This window comes from Canis lupus, chromosome 6, assembly GCF_003254725.2.
Source record: "Canis lupus dingo isolate Sandy chromosome 6, ASM325472v2, whole genome shotgun sequence".
NCBI lineage: Eukaryota > Metazoa > Chordata > Mammalia > Carnivora > Canidae > Canis > Canis lupus.
In genome coordinates this window covers 14405471-14428163 of record NC_064248.1, presented here as the reverse complement: position 1 = coordinate 14428163, position 22693 = coordinate 14405471, and the positions used below count along the sequence as shown (strand labels likewise).

The window sequence follows — 22693 nt, the reverse complement described above, 5'->3', positions numbered from 1 at the left end:
CAGGTTTCTGGCTCAGGAAACCCAGAGGCCTGTGATGTTGTCATGGAGACGGCATCGAGGGGCAGGGCGCGGGTTACGGGGCGAAGGTCAGTCAAAGCTGGGCCAAGCTGAGTTTGAGGCATCTGAGACACGTAGGTGCAGACATTCATCTCAATCTCCGGGGAGTCCCGTGTTAGGGACAGGGCCCTGGGGTTGCCCGTGCCCGGCAGGCAGGCAGGGGACGGGGCTGGTAGAGCCCGGGGGCTGGGCAGGGTGGAAACTGAGATGAGACATGGGGCAGCAGCCACCCCGTCAGTGCTGCTGAGGGGGCCGGCCCTGGCGCTGAGCTGGGGAAAGGCAGTCCAGGCGGATGGCGGATGGCGGGGTGAGGCCGTCAGCAGGGACAGCCACTCTGGGGCCCCCGACCCCAGCAACCCCCTCCCTCCCCACCCCCTGCAACCAGGAAGGGGAGGGCTGAGGAAGAAGCGGCCAGGCTGGGCTCCTGAATGAAAGCCCTGGGGCCTTGGCACACATTGGACCCTCTCCTTTGAATCCCTGGCAGTTCTGGGGCTTAATTAACGAACAGCTCGGGGCACCCCTCTCTCTCTTCAGAAAGGACTCCATGGAAACGTCCCACAGGCTCCTTAGGCAGGCTCTGGTTAATGGGGCCGCCCCTCGGGGCTGTAACGGCCCCGGCTGGGTTCCCAGCATGTTAATGGAAGGTGCTGGCCAAAGGCCATCCGCTGGCACCCACGCCAGCAACCTGGGCCGGTTCCTCCTCCTCATTCATGTTCCCAGCCCAGTAGCAGCGCTGGGAGCCAGGGATTCGGAGTCTGACATTTTTTTTTTCCATATTCCCTGGTGACTTTTGAAGAATCTCACTTTTAAAGTCATCTTGGCCAAGGGCCTGGGGGTAACTTGCAGTCACGAGTGGTAAAGAGGCCACACGGTCCTTGCGGGCCAGACTGGGCACCAGACCAGTGACTCCTGGGAGCCCAGAGCCAGTGGCAGGAACGGGGAGGTTATGTGTGTTGGTGAGGTGTGTATCTGTATGCATACTTGCGTACCATGTGTTTGTCTACACCTGCTGGCCGGGGCCGAGGCTGGAGCTATCCCCCCAACCCTGGAGGCTGCGCCTGTGCTGGTGGACCTCAGGCTCTTGGAAGGACCCATGGAGGTGGGCTCAAGGCTGGGGAGGGTGTCTGAGGGGCCCTGCCCTCCGCTGTCATGGACTCCATCAGGCCCAAGCAGCTCCCCGACAAAGCAAGAAGCCTTCCCAATGAGCTATTGGTTAAAGAGACGCATAGTGATGGGGCACGAGGTGGGCTTGGGCAAGCGCTAGAGCCAGCCAACAAGTCCCCAGAGGACTTCAGGCAGATCCCAAGGGACCCGAGGGCCCGGCAAACAGCCACATGTGAACCAAGTCATGGGATACCTTGCTCTGTGCAGCAAACTCCTGGGAAGTGTATTCCCCAGAGATGGGCTCCCTTATGTCACTGGATAGTGGGATTCCTGACAATCATTCCTTCCCTGCTCCTAAAGAAGAATTTGGGGGAATGCAGTGGGCCAGGAGAGAGAAGGGGGTGGGTTGGCGGCGGGGGCCCCCTCCTTCCTGCTGGTCCTCAGTGCCTGAGCCAGTGCAGCCACCCAGGCAAAGGGCTGGAGGCCCAGGAAAGTGACCCACCACTTGGCCCGGTGGGTGTCTGAGTAGCTTCTGGTCCTGCCCCATGGTCTTCCCACCAGCTCCTGCCCCCGCTGCCCTTTCTCCTGAGCTCTTGCCTGCTGGGAGAGAACCAAGGGCTGCAGAGGCCATGGCATGGCCTGGACTCGTTTGTCATCACTTGGCTCCTTCAGAAAAGCGACAGAATAGTCTTTCCCGAGAGAAAGGAACAGCATCTGGATGGCCAGCCCAGGTCAGCCTGCATGCATCCTGGGGGGCATCCCTGGGGCCCCTGGACAGCAGTGCTTCGAGAGGGTGGGCTCCAGCAGGTGCACAGGAGCTGTGGTGATAGCTAGGGCAAAGTGAGTTGTACATGCTCCTGGACTTCCCCTCTGGAGGGCAGGGACCTGGGCCTTTGGGGTGCTCTATGCCTTCCTGCTGGGTCCTTTTCCCTTCTCTGTCTCCCAGGCATCAGCCTAGCTGCCCTAAGGCCCCATGCTGGGACTGGCCCCTAGGTGAGGCCCCTCTCCCACCCTGTCTTGGGCTGCTCTGCAGCCCTGGGAACCCCACCCCCACCCCAGCTGCCATGCTCGGGCGCTGTAAGCACGTGGGGACCTGGGGTTCTCCACAGGGCCCGCAAGGTCACAGAGCTGTGGGGTGGGCTGTCCCTCAGAGGGTGTGCGTGATGGATGTTGGCTGAAATCATGGCCTGGAGGTGCGTCAGTGACCGAGGCAGCTTCCAGACTGTTTGCTTTTAATAGATCAACAATGCTACACCAGAGGTGCACGGACAGACCAGTGTACATATTTACAGTTCCCGGGGGCTGATCCTGCCCTCTGGTCGCGGCGCACAAGCCAACCCGGATGCTGTGCGGAATTGCCCCTTTCTCCCGGGCAGGCCTTGTCCAGGCCCGAGGCAGGGACATCCCTACGACCTGAGCCCGCTCCTCAGAGTGAAGAGTTGGCAGAAATGCCCGTGTTTTGTGGGAGGGGCGGGAGGAACCGCATCCGAGCTCACAGGCCTATGGGCCCAGCCTTCCTCGCCCTCGGGTGCGCACCCGGCCCCTACAGACCCTGAGCTCTGAACCCGGCGCCCAGAGAACGGTGGTCCGGTCACCGTGGAACAGACCCCATGAATGACCCAAGTCAGGGCCAGCAAGGAATTCAGTCAAGTTACCAATCAGTCCAGTGGGAAAATAAAGAGAAAAGAGAATTGACCTGACAGCCCACAGACCAGGCAAAGAGAAGAGACTAAACTAGCCAAGCCTCCTGGCTGAATTCTTCTCAACCCACTGTATGAGCAGAACCTAACAGGGTGGGCCCAGGTGACTTGGGATGGATGTGCTGGGCTGGGGGACCTCACTGCCCAGGGGCGGGGGATGCAGAGCGCCTCCTGCCACGTGTCCTGCTGGTGCTGGAGCAGAAGCTTCCTGACCACAGGGAGGAGGGCCCACGACTTTCCCCAAGCAGAACCTCGTGCTCCTCAAGAGTGACCTCAGAAGGGCTCCAGTAGGCACTCTGTCCCAGCCAGGGTGAGCTTTCTAGCATCAGCTCTGGGACCCGGAGACGTGGGGCTCTAGAGGCCCTCGGAATCCCACCCAGGCCTGAAGGTCTCCCTGTTACCATCAGCAAGGGCTAATCTCATGAAGGGCGAGACTGGGCTTCTGAGTGGAGCTCTGTGCAGTAGAGGCTGGGCTGCGGGCTCCCCACTACTCTTTCTTTGGGGCCAGGGGCAGCTTGACCCTGCAGGTCGATGCTACTTCTTGATTACAGTTTGGTATCTTTTAAGGCTCAATCTACACAGTGACAAAGATCCATCCAGACTCCTTCCTGGGCACATCCGGGGGTGGGGGACAATGAAGAGGAGAGTTCTGCTTGGAGAGGCGCAGAAAGGAGCAGCCTGAAGAGCCCGAGCCCATCTTGGGGCCTTGACGTCTTCGTGTCCTGTCATGGGTTGGGGAGAGCCTGCCCCAAACAAGCCTGTCACATCTCTCTCTTCCAGAAGGTGCGGCCCTGGCGTGTCCAGCTTGGCCTACTTACTGGGCAGAGGTGGGAGCACATGGTGGGGAGAAGGAGGTGCTGGCGGCCCAGCTCCAGACAGAGCAGCTCCAGACAGAGCAGCTCTTCCCAGCTCAAGGCCAAAGGTGGCCAGGAAGCTGCTCCCCAGAGCATGTGTTTGCAGGGCTCCTGGTGGACCCCATTCCAGGCACAGGCATTGTCCATCTGACCCTGAAAACCAGCCCAGCTGGCCCTTCCCAGAGATTAAGGAGAGGCTTCAGGATTCCTACACAGACAACCAGACAAGTGACAAAACCAAACCAAAGAGAAAAGCCAAAGAAGAGAGCGCTGAGCTGTGGAGTAGGTAGTTCTCTCTTAACGAGATAAATTGCTTTCCAATTCTGGTCACTATGTCCCCCGGAACACGCCTCGTCCTACGAACCCTGAGCTCCCCGGCAGAGCCAGCACCGTGTGAGGGCCCAGGGCCAGGGCCTAGGGCAGGGAGGCCATCTTCCTTGTGGGCAGAGCTGGAGCAACGACAATCTCGTCTGAATCCTCCGAGCTGCTGTCATCCACTTGTGGAGGCCCCATGGGCTGTGGTTGCTGTTGCAGTCCTAAGGGAGAGAACGGCCCTGCAAGGAACCAGAGGGGGTCGTCACCCAAGCTGCTTAGGGCTGGAGTGTGCCTTGGGCTGCTGCTCTCCAACACCTTGCATCGGACCTGCTCCTGCCAGGACGCCCAAGGTCACACCCAAAGCAGTGAAGGTGGGACAGGCCTTCAGAATCAGTGTCACAGCAGCCACAAAGCCACCTCAGCCTCCAAGCTCAGCTCGGAACATTCTGGCCATTTCCAAAAGGCCAACTCCTGTAAAAGGTGATGGCTGGCCAGCAGTGAGCAAGCTTGAGCGTGGGCGGGGGTTTCTGAGGACCACTTCATGGTGGCACCCTGAGTCTGGGGCCTGGGTGGGGCTGCGACCCGAGTGCAGGTGGGGCTGGGGACCACCTGCATGGGTAACAGCCACCTTCCTCATGACATGGGCCCTTGGGCAGGGGAGGCAGGCAGGACCAGGAGGTGCCCAGTGAGTCCTGCGAGCCTTCCAGCCTACCCTCCCCTGCTTTCTACACACACAGCCAATTTCCCAAATCCTCAGTCCACGCCGGAAGGGGCACCCCTGATGACTGCCTGCACCCGGAGAGCCAGCTTGGTGGAGGGCGGGGGAGGCGAGGGCAGGGGGTGGGTGGGCAACTGGCCCCACACAGGGCTATGCTCCAACCGGTGGAGGATGCGCAGTCATATGGCGGCCGAATACCACAGTTCACAATTCACAGTTCACAAGCTCTGACAGGGTGAAAGTTGAGTGGGGATCTTCGGGTCAGACATGGCGTGAAACCCTCAGCTCATGCAGGAGATCCTCCAGGGCCCAGACCCAGCCTCCCACACTCACCAGAGCAGGGCTGCAGGGAGGCTGGCTTCCTTGGCCCCCACGGCCCCAGCACTTCATCCTCTGCTGCCGGCCCCTCCACAGTCTCCCCGCTGCTCATGTCACTGTCCTCCTGGCCTGAAACAACACGCACACTCAAAGCACCTGCGGTGCGCAAAGCCAACAGCCAACACAGGCAGGGCTCGTCACCTCCACCTGTCTTTCTACCCCGAGGGCTTTGGTTTGGAAAAACTGCTTCCTTTTGCAATTTGCCCTGTCCTTCTCGGATTCCATCTGTGCGACCCAAGGGCGCAGCACGGAAAAATCCTCCAGTGCACATGCTCCACAATAGCGCCGCGTGGTGACAGCATGCTGCCCTCACAAATGAGACCTCAAGACTGTGTTTCTTGGTCTAAAGACAGCATCAGATCTCACGCACTCCCCTCCCGCTCATCTCCAGCATCACTGGGAGCAGGAGCTGGCAGCAAGAGAGGCTCCCCAACCAGTGTGAGGGGCCATCAGAATCCCAAGACCTGAAGAAAATGCTCAGGCCGCTCACATTGGGCTCTATCTCACACATGAGGCCGCAGGCCCTAGCCCAGGACCCCACGTCAGCCACTGGGCAGAGCAGGGACTGGGCCTCGTAGCTGGGGTATAGCAGTCCTGCCAGGTCCAGGGATTTCTGCAGCTTTTGGACCGTAATGAGGCAGAGAAGCAAATACAAGCAAAGCTTTGCTCAAAACTAACAAATAGGAAAGGCGCTGGCCTAAGGGAGGGAAACCACACAGTTCCAGTTAGAGCCAAGAATAAAAACCAAAGACACATGAGCCACGAAGCTCCAACTGTGTGGCCCGTTGGTTCCTGGAAGCTGCTACAACTGGCACCAGGGCTGCCTCCTGTGGGCTCGCCTTTCCCAGCAGCCTGGGGGATGAGGGCCGAAGCTGGGGGCACCTCCCTGCTGACAGCCATACTCTGTGCCTGAGTGGTCGCCCTGGGACAAGCCCCCGCACGTGCCTGCACACCCTGAACTTCCGGGGCAGCGGCCACACTGTTCTTGGAGCCCAGAGGGCCAGCTGCCCCTTGCATGGAAATCCAAGACGAAATGAAATTACCAGGAAAAGCAGGGCAGGGTGGCGCGGGCGGCTGGCGGGCGGGTGCCAGAGCGGGTCTCCTCCTCCTGGAAGCTGCAGGGGTGGCTCTCTGACTGGCGGCACTGGGGAAGAGAGAGAGGCTGGCCGCTTGGACTTTACAGACGCCCCTACCACCAAGGCCTTGGCAGAACCAGCACGGGTGGGTGGCACGGAGCACAGCGCGTCCGCCATCGGCCTCCCGGGCACATGCCAAGGTCAGGCGTCGACGCCTTCTCTCCCATGGTCCCTAGTGCTTGCTGCCGTGCCTGGTGGCACTGGTGAGACCCCAACCTGCGTGGCATCCCCAGCCGCCCCAGCTCATTGGGAACCAGACTGTGAGATCCTGGCTCCACCTGGCTCTCCTTCGGCAGAGAGGAAGCATAGCCTGAAAAGTGATGGGCGGCTGCCTTTCCTGTTGTGTAGACTGGGAAACGGGAACCCAAGCCTCTTGTCCTTGCACCTCAACAGACACTCCCTTGCCTGCTGCAGATCCTGCTCTGCCCGAGTCGACCTAGATGGGGTCTGAGTTTCCGCATCCAGGGCTCCAGCAGGTCTGGCAGGATCGTGGCTATTGAGAATGAGTGTGAGCTGCTGTGGGAAGGGCCTGACAACACTCACACCCTCCTGAACACTCAGGTCATGTCGAATTTTTTTTTTTCAAAAATTTTTTTAAAAGGGTAATGCGTTAGGACAAGAGAGCTGGCTACAAATTGGTGGGAACCAGAATCACACGGTGCCTATGCCCTTCTGCTGGTTTTCCCCAGCACAAGGGAGCCATTCCAGGAAGGCACCCTCCTGAGAGGCAGACCTGGTGGGCTACCCCACCTGCATGTGCAGGAGGAGCTCTGCACGGCGCGTTTGTGATCACGTGACATCTCCTGGCTCCCGTGCCCTGTGCCTGTGCATGGGTGGCCTGGTGGATAGGCAGCTTCCTGCGCCATGGCTGTGGCTGGTGTCTCCCAGTGACATGCAACAGAGGGGGGCCTGCCAGTTGGATTTACCTGTGTCTGACCCGTGCCAAGTGTGCCCGGAGGACGGACTGGATGGTGGTGATGGCCTCTTCCTCCCCGGGGTCATCCTGGGCCTGGATGGCACGGCTTGGAACACGTGGTGGTAGGGGGTCCTGCTATGATACCACAGTGGAGAAGAGAGCCATTTAGAAGCCTCTGCCCATCTTCCAGGTGTGGCAGGGCCCCTACCAGGCCCCCAGAGAGTCGTGTGGGTGTGCAGCCCCATTCCAGGTGGCTTATCTCGTCACTAACCATGTGCTCAGCAGGCTCCTGACCCTCAGATCCTAGAGATTCTTAAAATGAATGTCTTGTCATTTTTGCAGAGGACGGACAGATACAGAAAATGCTTATCTTTATTGTGTTTTTAAACTTCTGCCTTAATTGCGAGACAGGCACACTACCTAATATGTGAGCACCTCAAAGCCATGTGGCCCCTGAATTAAATCCAGCTGAGCCTGCACTACAGGTCCTGGTGCCTGGCCCAGTGTGGCCCCCTACACACAGAGTAAGGTGCCAGGTAGGACACGGACATAGAGATGCCACGCTGCCCTGGATGATGGGGCATGAGATGGCAATCTGGAGAGAGGGCAGTTAGCACCCTGCTGTGTCCCGCTCCCAGGGTTACCTGGCCTGGCGGGCTGGGAGGCCCAGGGGATTCTGAAGTACACGCCTGGCTTGATAGCAGCTTCACCCGTGCTAGGTGTCCCCTGAAAGCTGACTGAAGCACCGTAGCCGTCTGGTGGGGAACGAGGAGAGGGAAATGGGTATTAATCTCCCTGGAAGGTGGCAGGTGCAGAGAATGGGGTGCTGGAGGGGAAAGCTCTATCAGCAGAGAAAACTTTCTCTCTCACTGCTGCATAGCCACAGCCTCTGTGTCTCCTGCCTACTGCCTCGTGCAGGAAGAGGCATACCCAGCATCTGAACCCAGGCATCTGTTCAATGCTATCACATTTAGCTGCTCATATTCGTCCATATTCTAAACACAGTTATGTTTCCATATTGGGTAGTTAAGCCCATGCAACCTGCTTTCTATATACCTCTTTCAAAACCAAGTGGGCCAGAGCATGATCTCAAACGGTAGCAAAGGGATTATTTATCCTCTGACCTTAATCTTAAATGATCTCCTCAGACACACACATGGATGCTCTGTTAAGTCTGAGAACACTGTTCTGGATTCCAGGGGCAGCCCTGGCTGGAAACGTCACAGCATGACAAAAGGGTTGAGCTCTCATCGCATATTAGGCGAGCGCCACGCGAGCACACTGGGGCCTGATATGTCGCGTGTTTCGAGGTTAAGATGCTTCCAGCATCACGGTAACTAAAAGAAACAGCTTTGCTTTGTTGTTATTGGAGGCAGTGAAGGAGATGTCCTGAACTCAGGGTTCAGAGACAAGGCCCAACAAAGCGCGGTGAGCATAAGCAAGTGCATGTATAGACCGACCTGGGGTGGGGTGGGGGGCTTGCTGCATGCAGATGACCCATAGCGAGGGCTCGTAATGAGCGACACAGGCTGGGGTGACATGACAGCCACCAAAGCACTACAGAAGCCCAGCTCAGCAGCATCCTGCAGGGGTCTTGTCATCATCCCTTGGCTGGGGAGGTGAGGACAACCAGGCCTGGGGAGACCCCTGAAGACAAGCAGGAGAACACGACAGCACATGCTAGCCAGCTAGCTGGCTGGGAAACACTCTATACAGTCCTTTGAGGAATCCCAGATTCACCCATTCACTCACCCATTCATTCCACACAATCTGCTGAATGCCTATCACGTGGTGGGCAACATCCTAGGAACTGTGGATACAGTGGTGTGAGGACAGAGGTGGTCCCTGCCTCCAAGGAACTTACATTGCAATGGAAGACAAGCAATTTAAAAAAAAAGTAAAATATCAAAATATCAAGTGGGGATAAAAGCTATGAAGAGAAATAAAGCAGGACATGGGGCTGGAGTGATGGCCGATGTGGGGTATTCAGAGACCGGGTCTCTGAAGAGGTAACATTTCCTGTGTAAAGCAAGGGGGCAAGGCATGCAAGTGTCTAGAGGAAGAGCCTTCTAGGCAGAGGGAGCAGCAAGTGCAAAGGCCTGGTGTCAGGAATAAGGTTCGCATTTCCGAGGAGTGCTGAAGAAGCCTCCAGATTGGCCAGAGAAGAATGAGCAGGGCTGGAGGAGTAGCCAGAGAGTGTGACATGGAGAGTCTTTAGGCAATAGCTTTACATTTGCTTTTAAGTTTGAGAGCAAGTCATGTACAGTGATGGTGTTATTTATCATTTAAAACATGTCACCCTGGAGGCTGCATAGGGAATAGGCTGAGGGCGGGCAACAGCAGCAGCACGGGGCCGTGTGGGTCTCCAGGGTGGTCTGGGTAGCTGGAGGCTCCCATCAGTTCTGCTGCTGCCTCCAACCTCTGCTTCCAACTGATCACACAGACCTGCTCTCTCCCCAGCAAGCCATGCTCCTGTGCACGCCTGTCTTCTCCCTACGCCTGGGAGCCCCCACACTCCCCAGGCCCTGTGCCTGGCCTTCACAAGAGCCCTAAGGCACACCTGACACCCTGACCTGCAATGACTTGTCTCAACAGCTTTCTGAGTCCTGAGGGCCCACCGGGTTACCAGACCTGAAGTGATGATCAAGAAAAGTATGTTGAAAGAATGATTGATTGAATATATCTGAACATGTGAAGTTATCCCAATATTCCTCTGACGTTGGTATCACCCGGGTCTGGTCTGATTTCATGGAAACCAGTGTGTGAGACATCCCACTGTGACTTTGCTCTAGTGCAAGACTATATATTTTGAAACAGATGAAAAAAACCTTGCTTACCTCAGCCAGAACAGCCTCTTTTTTCTGAAATAAAGAGATACATTATGAATTAACACGAGGATGAATTTTTCACAATACAGTGTTCATTTCCTGATCCTGTATCTGCCACAGTCATCACAGATGGAGAAAAGCAGAACTGGGGTACCAGGGCACTCCCCTCATCGAGAGCGCCCTCCTCACCACCTGCAGCCCAGGAAGCTGGGTGCATCCCTGTCCTCAGCTGGCAGTGCTGAGGGAGCCAGCGGCCATATCCAGATGGCCAACTTTCTTAGGATGAGTCAGCTGCAGACGAGCCAGGTCGGTGTCGCCTGTGGCTCTGGGCGAGCCCATGGCAGCTCTCTGTGAGACATGACTCACAGGCACCACCGTGCACACTTGTCTTCAGCCCCAAGTGAGGAAGACCCTTCCCACAGCCAGAGCGGTCCTGACACAGGTGTCCTCTCTGGATGGTCATGTCTGCTGAAGAAGCTACAAAGAGGGTCCCCATACTGACTCCCAATCCATTGTCAGAAGCACCCAGGGAATGGAGGAACAAAGATTGAGCTACACCCAAGGCTGAGCCAGAACCAGCACAGAGGCCCCAGGAATGTGTATTTTTATAGATGTCAGGGAAGCCCGAGTACTTCTGATGTGGAAAGCCCGGGATGATACACGAGCTATAGTGGTCAATGACCACAGCCAACAAAACATACTTGCCAGATCCTTTTTGATATTAATCAGAGTGCATGGCCCACGGCCATTATAGAAGAGGATTTGACCCTTGACGGGTTAAGGAAAAATGGAGTATGAGGACCAGCAGGATGTAAGATGAATGAATGAATGAATAATAGTAACAATCAGGACTGGCCAAGAAACCACCAAGCAGCAGATGAGGATAGCACCAGCAAGGACGTGGGGCGAGCTGCAGAGTGAGGAAGTCTAATGGTGAGCCTGAAAAGTGCAAAAGTGGAGGAGTGGAAATGTGCCATGACTCGAGACAGGCAGAAAAGATGGAACCACATTGCTTGCGGAAATGGACTCTGAGTCAAGGAGGCATGGTGGAGTGTGGCCAGCTGTAGGCCTGTTGATGGCAGAAAGTGTAGCCGGGTGTGGGGTGCAGTTGCACTGCCAGGGGGCTCCAGGAAGGCCCAGGGCCTTCTTCCTCATGGCTTCAGACACCATCACACCCTGACATGAGTCCGAGACGTGCAGACCAAGAGGACCTGGGGCTGAGGTCCCAGGACCCCAATTTCCAATCAAGTAGCCTTTTGAGGGATGCCTGGGTGGCTCAGTGGTTGAGCGTCTGCCTTTGGCCCAGGGCGTGATCCTGGAGTCCCAGGATCGAGTCCCACATCAGGCTCCCTGCATGCAGCCTGCTTCTCCCTCTGCCTGTGTCTCTGCCTCTCTCTGTCTCTCATGAATAAATAAAATATTTAAAAAAAAAAAAAGTAGCCTTTTGAATGCTATATTCTCAGATGTAGGCATGTACATCTGATGTTTCTGAGTTCTTTTAACACAGAATCCTGAAGAAATGACTCCGCTCACGTGTCAAGAAGTCAGCTGTGCCCCAGCTCCCGGAGGGGCAGGCAGTGGAAGACAATGTGGGTGACAGGTCCTGCCAAGTTGGTGGGGAGCAGTGAGCTAGGGCACTGCTCTGAGAGCACCTTACATTTTGTCTTTTTAAATTAATTCATTAATTAAATTTGAGTTTTTTAATTAATTTGAGAGGGAAGGGGGCAAAAGGAGAGGGAGGGGCAAAGAGAGAGGCAGAGAGAGAAGTCAAACAGGTACCCCACTGAGCGTGGAGCCTGATGTGGAGCTTGATCCCAGAACCCAAGATCATTACCTGAGCCGAAATCATGAGTCAGATGCTCAACCAACTGAGCAGCCCAGGCACCCGCATTTGGTCTTTTTAATTAAGGAAAGGTCTGATGAGGACAAAGGTGAGGGGAAAAGCAGCACCCAGACAGACAAGCGGCTCAGTAATGGTGAGCTCCCTCCAGGTCTGGGGTGAGGAGGACGGGGAGCTTGCAATGCCTTCCTGAGCCAGAAGATGAGAGTGCGCTGACAAGAACAAAGGCCCAGGAGCCAGACCTGAGCGCTCCCACTGACCAGATGTGGGACAAGCTGAACGAGAAAAGAAAAAAATGACTAATTAATCTAAAAGCCAGAAATGTCCCAGCCCTCATATAGAGTGGGGGAAGAAGCTTGCTGGCTTCCTGTAGAATGACCACCGGAACAATCCCCTGCTCTGAAGTCAGGGTTTACTTAGTGCTTGATGGGAAACAGGGAAGTTTTGAGCCTGCCTTTTTGGGAGACCATGGAGTGATGCCCTGCTGACCAGCCGATAAGCAAAGCTGCTTTACAGAAGAGTGCCAGCCCCGAAGTCCCCCCATAACTGTGTGACATGATGGGCTGAGTAAAGATGTGTGAAGGGTGCAGAGCCATTGGTGGAAGGTGGGGACCAGAGTGCAAAGAGGTCATTCTTCCCACAGATTTACGGGGTCACTGTCATGAGAAAGGTGTTGCCTGACAATGGCAGAAGCTGGCAGCCGTGACATTACCCTGTGCCTGCGGTCAGACACAGGAACAGGACTCCCTGGTCTCACCTGTGCCTGAAGGGAGATGATGCTCTGGCCCAAAAGGCCTAACCTGAGCGGCATCAAGCCTGCACCCCTGACTTTCTACTTACAGGGAGGAGACAAGGGCCACCACAGGAACACAATGGGACAGATCCTGGACGTGGGCACCCTGCAGGGGACTGGCCCTCACTCTTCATAAGGACGTGCAGGAACACTGCAGAGTTCTCACTGGATGTGGGTCAACGCTCAACCTTGACTGGATTGGGGCTGACAACGTTGATCCTTGAGAAGGGATCCTGGGGCACGTGGGGAGATGTGGCTATGAAGGTAGGCCAGAGGCCATGAGACACCCTCTGCCTCACTTTGGGGTGTCTGAGGGTGCCTGCTGTGGTCAGCTGGGTGCCCTCGTGCTCAGAAGATGCCGAGAATTCACGTTTAAAACTTACTCTCATAAGGTTGTACCAAGAAACGATCCACATAGAAAAGAAATAATGCTGAGTGTTAACTACTGTTGAGGTAGGGGCAAGAATTTGCGTGGTACCTTCCTGAATACATGGAGTTCTTCCAAATATTCTAAATGTTCTATACATTCTCATAACAGAAATTGCGAAGAAACAGTAGCTTAAGAAACTCTATGGACAGCCTTCTGGAACTAAGATCTTATGATATTCAGACAGCCAGAGAGCTGCACAGTCTCTGTTGATTCAGCCGGGGAGAAAGGGCCCTGCCATGTTCTACAGCCAGGAGCTCTTTCAGAGCGCAGAGCTCGTCCAAGGAGACAGCCACTCTTACCCCAGAAGCTCAGGAATGGAGCCACAGTCCTCCCTCCACGAGATAGCATGACGTCTCCCGGGCTCCTCCCCTGTCACCCTGCTTCCCCTGCCCTGGACTCCTTGCCAGTCACCCCACTTCCCCCACCTCAGGCTCCCCTTCTCCCCCCCACCCCGTCATCTCCCCTGCTTCCTCTGCCCCAGGCTCCTCCCCCATCACCCCACTTCCCTTGCCCTGGGCTCCTCCCGTCACCCTATTTCCCCTGCCCTGGGCTCCTCGCTCCACCTCTCCCCAAGCATGAAGGCATTCAGCACAGACTCATAGCTCCTTGTCTCCTGGGGTCTGAGACATACATTCTCAGCTTTCATGGGTGGCCTTCCTGTACCCTAACTTATAGGTGGTGTCCCCTGAGGAGCAGCCACTCAAGGCAGGTTTTTCAGAGTCCCAGGAAAATAGACCACAGCCTGAGCTGCTTTCCCCCAGGCAACCCCAGAAGAGGGGCTTCTCTGGGGGTTTGAATTTCCAGTTGTTTCTAGACTGGATCCACCTCACTGTGGAGCCCATGCTCAGCCATGTTTAGGGGGATAGGGCAGAGATTTCATAGTGCGGTCAGGGGCTGCACCCAGAGCGGGTCTCCCTTGGAACCAGCCACCTGCCGCTGTGTAGTCAGTGAGCTAACAAAGGCTTCCGGACAAGCCACTGCCCCTCTCCACCTCCAGATGACCCTGTAAGGGTCCCTGTAGGAGCTACTTTGGGTCCAGGTGCTGGTCTGCCCCTCACCCCCCACGACATTCTGTCCCACATTTCCATGCATGCCAGCGGCACCGAGCACAGAGCCTGTGCGGCAGAGGGAGCGGACCACAGTGAGGCCCCCCGGGCTCTCACCTGCTGGCAGTATCTCTTCCAGCGGGCCTGCAGGATCCTGGCTGCCGTGTCTCTTTGCCCCTCGGAGCAGGTGGAGGGGGGCCAAGAGAAGCCCTCCTCACTTGGATCTGGCTCATGGTCCTGCTGAGAGAGCCTGCTGGTGGGAAGGGAAGGTCGGGGTTCTTCTGGGGTCTGCAGAAAGGTGCAAAGGACGATTAAGCCGGGCAGGGAAGATGGGTACCGGGTGAGGTGGCAGGATGCTGGCATGATACAGGCTGAGCTCATCAGACTAGATTTTTTAATGTGGAGGAAAAATCTGTACCTACACGTTCAGTATGCCGTACTACAAAATAAATAAATAAATAAATAAATCTCTGCAGAAACAAGGTACAGCTAATAAATGGCTTTAAGGTGGTTTTCATCCACCTCTCTAAACCCGGCGTGATGGCACTCCCATGAGAGGATGACGGGGTGACACCCCTGTAAGTCTGACACGTGGCCCTTCCGAAGCTACAATGTACTTCCTGAGCTCAGTGACACGTGTGTGTTATTGCAAGGTTTACCTGCTTCTCAGGCACCTTGTTTTTGGTCTTTCTTTTACTCTAAAGACCTTTGCGATTGAAGGCAATAGATTTCTAGTTCAGTTTTCATGATGAAAAGAAGCTCCCTGCATGGAGCCTGCTTCTCCCTCTGCCTGTGTCTCTGCCTCTCTCTCTCTCTCTCCTCTCTGTGTTTCTCATGAATAAATAAATAAAATCTTTAAAAAAAAAAAACTAAAAAAAAAAAAAGAGTCCAAATGTATTATCTGCAATGACATCTCTCAATAAAAATCCACACCCTGGACTATCGTCCTCACCGCTGGGGGCCTATGTTGCTGGAGGACCCCCTCGTGAAGATGGAAACTGGTAAAAACTGAACTGTACCAGGTCCAAGGAGCCAGGCCCACCACCCACACCCCGGGGCCCCTAGTGGATCAGTCACTGTCACCAGGCCCTCCTGGCGTGCCCAGTTACTACCCACCGAGACCCCCAACATCCAGCCGGAGAGGGGCTTATCTTCTCCCTCGGTACCAATATGCCCCCACATCGATGTTCCTCTGTGGCAACATGACCTCTGTCACTATGTGGCCTGTCCCAATGGGAGCAAGAGAGTCCCATCAGTCACCTAGAGATAAAGGGATACTCACTCCAAAACTCTTGGCAAATAGCTGAAAGGATTTTAAATTTCGATAGAGAAATTCCTTGAGGCAACTGTTAGAAACTGCCCCCCTGCCCCCCTGATTAAACCTACAACTCATCACCCATGTCCAAACGTGGAGAGCCAAGTCCATTTGGAAATGCATTTCCAGCAGGAAAACCCCAAAGCCTGTTATAAGAATATACATGCCTGTTATAAAAAATTCAGACTACGCTGGGGTAAATAAAACTGCTCGTGGTCCCACCACACAGAAACAAGCCATACTTTGGTAATTTGTTCGGATTTTTTTCCAGTGTGAGTTTTTTTTTCTAATCTCAGGGGATCGCTGCTGTGACCTTCTCTGGAAGAGATAGATTTGTTTCCACCAAACAGTAGGTCACAGGTGGCTTTCTGAGTCAGCCAGTGGAGACCTGTTCCCCACCAGCAGTGGCTGGACAGGGTCCTGCTCTCCCGCTGGCAAATGCACCGCTCACCCGTGTGTCTCCCGTCCATGGCGTCTGCACCACTACTGCCAGGCTACCTAACATCCTTGTCCCTGTGGCTTTGCAGAGGGTATGGCTATTCCCTTGGCCCACTCTTGGCATGAACAGCGTGAAACCTGGGGCCCAAGGTAGGCTCCTGCCGATAGTAGGGACATAAAACCTCCAGGTTGAATAAGATGCCTCAGTAAGTCCTGAGTATAACTTTGACACTGGGCAAACCTCGAGAAGCCCCTCTCAGGGGACGTAGAGATGGTGATTGAGGATGTCAAACCTTGAGAAAAAGAACGTTCATCAGGGCTCCCTACCAGTGCAGCCACTGTGTCTCACACTGGGTTAGTGGAGGATCGAAATCCCGAATTGCTGGGACTCACAGGAAAAGCGGCATTCTTGTGGTAAGGTGTGCAGAGAAGTGGGCCTGTGCCGGCACCAATACCTTGGTGCCGGATCCTGGAGGTCAGCGCGAGGCCTGGGGGACGAGGAGCCCGCACCAGAGCCACCTTCCTGACCGTGGGGGAACATCAGCGCACGGGCGGAGCCTGGCGCTACAGTGACTCTCCTCTGTCTCCGCGTCAACACTCTGAGGAGACAATAGGAGAAACTTGCTTTGCTTCCCACATGAGTGTCTACAGGAACCCTGAGCGGGTCTCTCTGTAGAGGGAGGGGTCTCCAAGAACCAGATGAATTAAAACAAGCAGAAGAGTTGACGTTTGCTTCTGTTGGGTGCCTCCGAGGGGTCAGGATCACCCAGAGTGGACAAGTCACAGATGGGGGAGCCCTGTCGGCTCAGAGCCCTGTGAGCACCCGCTCGGGAAGAAAAGGGGCCCCTGCCAGTGAGGTGGTCCCCGGAGACACACAAACATAGCTCCACCGCCCACATGCCCCCACCCCAGCAGCCATGGCCTCACATCTATCCACCCAGAGCAGACAGCGGGCACGGTATGCAGGGGGGCAAGGGGTCCCCTGGAAGGTGACGGTCATGCAGAACGGCTGGCTTCCTGGACACTGGGACCGTGACTCTACAGGACTCAGGACATTAACCAAAGCACTTTGGAGAAACCAGCACAGAAATGCATCCCACAGATAACACAAAAAATATACTTTACTGAACCACAAAAATAGTTTCCAGAAAGGCTCAGGAAGGACTCATATAGTCCAACCCTCACACTTGGCCAGCAGGATATGCCGGCACCAAGGCTGTCACGCAACCTTCAGGAACTCCAGCGCGTGTGCACCACGAGACTGCCTTTCCTTGCCTCCCTGGTAAGCTGCGGCTCATCTCCATTTGCCACCAGAGCTGCACCCATCAGCTTCTGCGGATTCCCGACTGTCAGCACTTCTCTGTTTTTGAAGTACACACCATGTCATGTAGTGTAAGAGCCCTCCCCACGGAGACTCCAGCTCAGGAAGCCAGCCTCAGAAGACACAAGCCAGCCCAGATTCAAACATCAGAACGTGTCTGTTTCACCCTCAGCAGGTAACGCAGCCCTAGAGCCCGGGGACACTCTCTTTTCCCGGCGGCCAGTGACCATCTCTGTCAGGTCACTTGTTATAAAACAGTAAGTCGCCTTCTGAAGCAACAGAACTTCTTGGCTATGATGTGTACCCCGTAAAGGCCCACTGTCCTGGTGGATCCCCTGGGTGTTACCGTGTCTGTAGCAAGTAGATGGGGGCTCATGGAAAAGGGATCGTAAAGGGGCCGCCAGGTGTTATCTACCATTTCTGACGTGTGCTCGTTGTAGACGCTTCCCCACCAGCCTGGTTTTATCTACCACACGTTTACATGGTGGAGTCCTCTTGGAGCACACTGCTACCACAGAATTTTAATACCAATGTTATTTGTGTTAATAGATTATACATGCCACCTGAAAAAAATCCATCAATTGGAAAAAAGGATTAGCAAGGAGGCACAGTGCAGCCACCAGAAGTCCAAGTGCAGGTGGCATAGGGCCAGTGGGTACCAGAGGGCTGCTCTGGCTCAAAGGTGGTGCCAGGGGAGCCAGCCCCTGTGGCCACAAAGACCAGCTCAGCTGTAGCTGCCTCCATGAGGGGACAGGGACAGGAGGGCAGGTGCCTGCAACTTACCTCTCACCTTGAACCTGCCATTTGCCACACACTCATTCAACACCTGGACATGTGCAAAGTTCAGTGGCAGGCACGGGGGTCTCGGAAGATGCTCTGCCACAGTGAGCACTCTCCTGGCCAGGCTGTGTCCATGTCATCGTCTGAAGCTTACATTAGACACGCAGGACTGGGGACAGGAGGTCCTCCCCAAGCGTTGCCCCTTCCCCAGAAGGCCTTCTCAAACTCCTCACCCACTAACAGACACCCCTTGTTGGACAATTAGACTTTCTGAATAGGTGAAATCCGGGGAAGATCTTCACTCAACTTCACTATCTAAGACTCAAACACTGTTCAAAAAAGTCACTTAACTGACAATTAATCAGTTCAGATCCTGGATTCAACATACGCAATTTGTGGAGATCAAGGGGGACGGTAAGGGGAACGGCCTATCAGTGCCAGAGTCAGGAGAACCAGGGGACCAACCCAGCAGAATGTCCCGCTCAGGCCGAGAGCCCCACGGCACTTGCACAGGAAGTCTGAAGCCCAGCTGAGCCATACCTCAGGACTCATTTCCACGGGGTTGTCTCTCTCTGCTCTCCTAATCTCTTCCAGTTCTTGACACTTCTTCACAAGCGTTTGAATTTCCTCTCTAAAGTAGGAGGGAGAGGATGACATCTTAACTGGTCATCATGCAGTGGCCCATGTCTCCATGTCTGTATGTGACTGCAAGGACCGCCTGCGGGGGTACCTCTCCTGCAGCCATTTGAGGCCCCCAGTACCACCTCCCTGCACGTTGGCCAGCATGGGGTCCCTACTGCAGGACCATGCCCTGTGGCCTGTGTCTGCGGCCAGGCTGGCAGCCCCAGGAGGGCAGTGTCGGAGGATCCCCAGGGCCAGCACTGCCTCTGATGTGTGGGAAAAATCCTGGTGGCTGGAGTGATGCATGGGCCAGCAGCATTTGGGGTTTTCAGTGCACAATGTGAGTGGAAGCAACTAGGACTTGTGTCCTTGCTATAGGTTTTAATGGCAATAGAAAAATAGCTCTTCCCTGCATACCTGCCCTTTCTGGTCTCTTCCGGCCCTGCCTTCCGACAAAACCTCATCACAGTTCTCCTGAAAACAAGTACTTTTATTCATTTTAGCAATCTGTGTCTTCCTCATTATTCTGAGTGGTATATATTTCCATCCAGGGTTCTAGCCTACTTTGGGGGGGCACTTCTCATTGAGGTAAAATTCATAGAACATGGTGCGACCATCACCACCAATTCAGAACACTCCTCCCACCCAAGGGAGCCTCGCGTGGAGCAGCCCCTGCTTATTTCCCTGCCCCCACCCCTCCCTGAGAATCTGCCCGTGCGCATCCAGTCTGTGACCCTTCCTGTCTACTTCCTTCATGTGGCACCCTGTGCCGGAGGCTCATCCACGCCATCATGTGTGCCAGAACCTATTTCTTTTTCTTCCTTCAGGTGGACATACTTGAATTTCTTATCTGTGCCTCAGCTGATGGGCTTGGGGCTGTCTCTCCTTTGGGGTCTATGAACAATCGTGAAGGAGCAGGATTCTGGCCCTGGATGGCCGCCCGTGGTGGCTGTGGCTGCAGTGGAGGGTGTGTGTGGAGGACCTGGCATCACAACACAGAGGCAAAAACTGCCTGATTGTGAAGAGCTCTTTCCCAGAATTAGGATTTTTACTCTAAGGTACACAAAGAGCTCCTGCAGGATGTCAGGAAGTGAGTGACAGATTCAGGCTGGGGCTGTAAGAAAATGCTCCAGAAGCTGTACGGAGGGAAGACTGGAAATGCCTGGAATTGTGGGATCTCTTGACAGCCTCTGACTCCTGGCATGCTCACCTCAGAGCCTCCTCTCTTCCTCTTCTCTCCTCCTCACCTCCCTTCATGTCCTCCAGCTCCTTCTGCAGGTCAGCATTTGTCTGGAGCAGCTGCTTCATCTCCAAACTGAACATGCAGAACCAGAAACATTTCAGAGTTCGTGAAAATGAAGGACCACGGTTACATGAATTATCACCAAAGCAGGAAGAGCTTTCCAAAAACATCAGGTCACCCAACTTCCTTCCTCATGACAGTGGATGGACGTGGGGGCAAATGGATAGAGGCACTTGTTTATAACCACGCAGCCAGAAGACCCGACAGGCCTGCCACCCTGGGGGGCTGTTCCTCCAGATATTCACTGAGTACCTGCTATGTGCCTGCAGCTATTAGGTACCCAGGATACAGTGGCGAGGAGGCTCAGATGAGCTGTGGCCCTGCTCTCGTGGAGAGAGGCTTTATCCCAACAGTCACACAATTGGTATGTAACCGTATCTCAGATGAGTGCTAGGAGGGTCCTGCCTGCACCACACGGGGCTGCTACTTGAGCCGAGCCATTGAGGACAAGGGGGTGACCTGGGACCTCCAACTAAACTGCTCCCTGATAGGCTTTCCTGGTCCTACAGGTGGCATGTGGCTAAGAGCACCGCTCCAAGTCTGAACTCAGCTCCACTGCTCACTGAAAGGGACCTAGAAAAGTTAGGTCCCTTAATCTTCTATGAATCAGAGGAAAAACCTTGACTATTTCAAAGAGGGTCTATCACAGAGTAAGGGCTGAATAGGTGGAAGCTCTTATCATGCCAGGTGACAGCTGAAGAGATTATCAGAGACGTTACTTACCTCTCAAAATGACTAGCATTATTTACCTTTCAAAACGACTAGCCCAGTTTTTTTGATAAATACTAATTTTTACAAAGAACCTACCAATTCACATAGATGTACTTGGATTGGAGGACTAAGAACAGGTGGAGTGTGAAGGGATTTTCCTCTGCTGTAAACAGAAGGCAGCAGAGAACTTAGTAGGTGAGGAGTCAGCTAGGGAGTCCTTCTCAGACTTAAATGTGCACATGAATCATCAGGGGGCCTCATCAGACAGAGTCAGATTCAGGAGATCTGGGTCTGACAAGGTTCTAGATCTCCAACCAGCTTCCAGGTGTGCCACGCCTAGGTTCTGCATCTCTAACCAGCTTTTGGGTGGACAGGGCCTAGGTTCTACATATCTAACCAGCTCCTGGGTGGGCGGGACCTAGGTTTTGCATCTCTCATCAGCACCCACGTGATGCTGAGGCTGGTGGCTTCCCTAGGCCACTCTGAGAGATAAACCCCATCTCAGAAGATGCATGGGTTTCGCTTACTTATGACAGAACTGCGACCAGAGAAGCCACAAGTAAACAGCAGAGGAAACATCTTCAGTAAACTATAGATCAAGACACTAGAGAAAAAAACAGTGAACAAGCAAAATCTGGAGATTTTGCCTTTCAAACTCTGAGGGTCACACTGAACACTTCACAGAATTTGTGTCTTATTTGGCATTTAGACTGGATGTCATAAACATATAACTGCTCTCTGAACCACTCTGCAGAAGATTTAACTGGCTTATCTACTTTACAAAAGTCAACGAAAGTCAATTCTTCCCAAAAAAAGAATTTGGAAATCACTCTAGAATTCTGCATAAAGAGATTTAAATACCTCCCCTTCTTTCAATGATGTAATATGGTCAGTTAAGGTCTTCTTTTCACCACTAAGTGACTTTTACTTCACAAATAAGATACAGGAAGTTGGGACGCCTGGGTGGTTCAGCGGTTGAGCATCTGCCTTCTGCCTTCGGCTGAGGTTGTGATCCCAGAGTTCTGGGAGGGAGTCCTACATCGGGCTCCCTGCAGGGAGCCTGCTTCTCCCTCTGCTTACGTCTCTGCCTCTCTCTCTGTCTCTCATGAACAAATAAAATCTTTAAGAACATAATTTATTCGTTATGTTTATTATTTAGTCTTTGTTCCCTCTGAATGTTGCCACTAAGTAAACATTCAAAAAGGTAGGAGTTTGGGACTCTTGGGTAGCTCAGTGGTTGAGCGTCTGCCTTCGGTTCAAGGCATGATCCTAGGATCCAGGGATCGAGTCCCTGCGAGAAGCCTGCTTCTCCCTCTGCCTATGTCTCTGCCTTTTTTTTTTTTTTTTAATATATTTTTTTAAATTTTTATTTATTTATGATAGTTACAGAGAGAGAGAGAGGCAGAGACACAGGCAGAGGGAGAAGCAGGCTCCATGCACCGGGAGCCCGATGTGGGATTCGATCCCGGGTCTCCAGGATCGCGCCCTGGGCCAAAGGCAGGCGCCAAACCGCTGCGCCACCCAGGGATCCCCTACCTTCTGTGTCTCTCATGAATAAATAAATAAAATCTTTAAAAAAAATACAGTAAGTCTCTGAATCCTACAAAACTACCCCAGGAATTACTACCAGGAGTTGAGCATCTCCCCTGTATTCACCAGAATGCCAGTCTCTAGCCACAAGCCCTCCCGGGGGGCCAGAGTGCCAGTTGTGCCCCGAGACCTACTCTTTCTCCTGCAGCTGCATCTGTAGGGCATTCCGCTCGCCTTTCAGGCTCCGCACAGTCCCCCGCAGATGCTCGTTGTCCTCGTGTTGGTCACCTCGTGGCTGCCTGGACACAGTGGAGCTGGACGCAGAGTGCACCACAGCGTTTGCCTTGACCACTTCTGAAGCATGTAATTTGGGGCTTTCCATCGAACTTATTTTCTAGAGGCAACACATGCATTTTTTAGATGTTCTTTCTCATTTTATGTTGTGGTTATGAAACCCAAGGAAGAGATAGTGACCAAGCAAAACTCGTCCCAAGCCCAGGTATGGGACAAGCTCTGGGTGTGACCTTAAATCGTGGGACAGCTCCACCTCACGGGAGCC

The 22693-nt window shown here is 54.2% G+C and overlaps 1 protein-coding gene across 11 annotated transcripts in view; it reads right to left on the bottom strand.

The window, feature by feature from the left end:
• Positions 1-2376: 2376 nt before the first annotated feature.
• Positions 2377-22693, bottom strand: part of IQCE (IQ motif containing E) — a 46268-nt gene continuing 25951 nt past the window's right edge. For 8 of the 11 annotated variants that reach the window (XM_025416109.3, XM_025416104.3, XM_025416111.3 and 5 more), the window contains 11 exons: positions 22329-22528; positions 19801-19905; positions 19008-19064; positions 18510-18600; positions 14233-14403; positions 10016-10039; positions 7823-7933; positions 7189-7313; positions 6170-6270; positions 5082-5195; positions 2377-4269 (listed from right to left, as the gene is read on the bottom strand). In XM_025416109.3, coding sequence (XP_025271894.1) covers positions 4130-4269; positions 5082-5195; positions 6170-6270; positions 7189-7313; positions 7823-7933; positions 10016-10039; positions 14233-14403; positions 18510-18600; positions 19008-19064; positions 19801-19905; positions 22329-22528 — 1239 coding nt within the window. In that variant the 3' untranslated portion in view covers positions 2377-4129. The remainder of the gene's footprint in view (positions 4270-5081; positions 5196-6169; positions 6271-7188; positions 7314-7822; positions 7934-10015; positions 10040-14232; positions 14404-18509; positions 18601-19007; positions 19065-19800; positions 19906-22328; positions 22529-22693) is intronic. The other 3 variants (XM_025416106.3, XM_025416107.3, XM_025416110.3) reach the window with 3 other exon arrangements.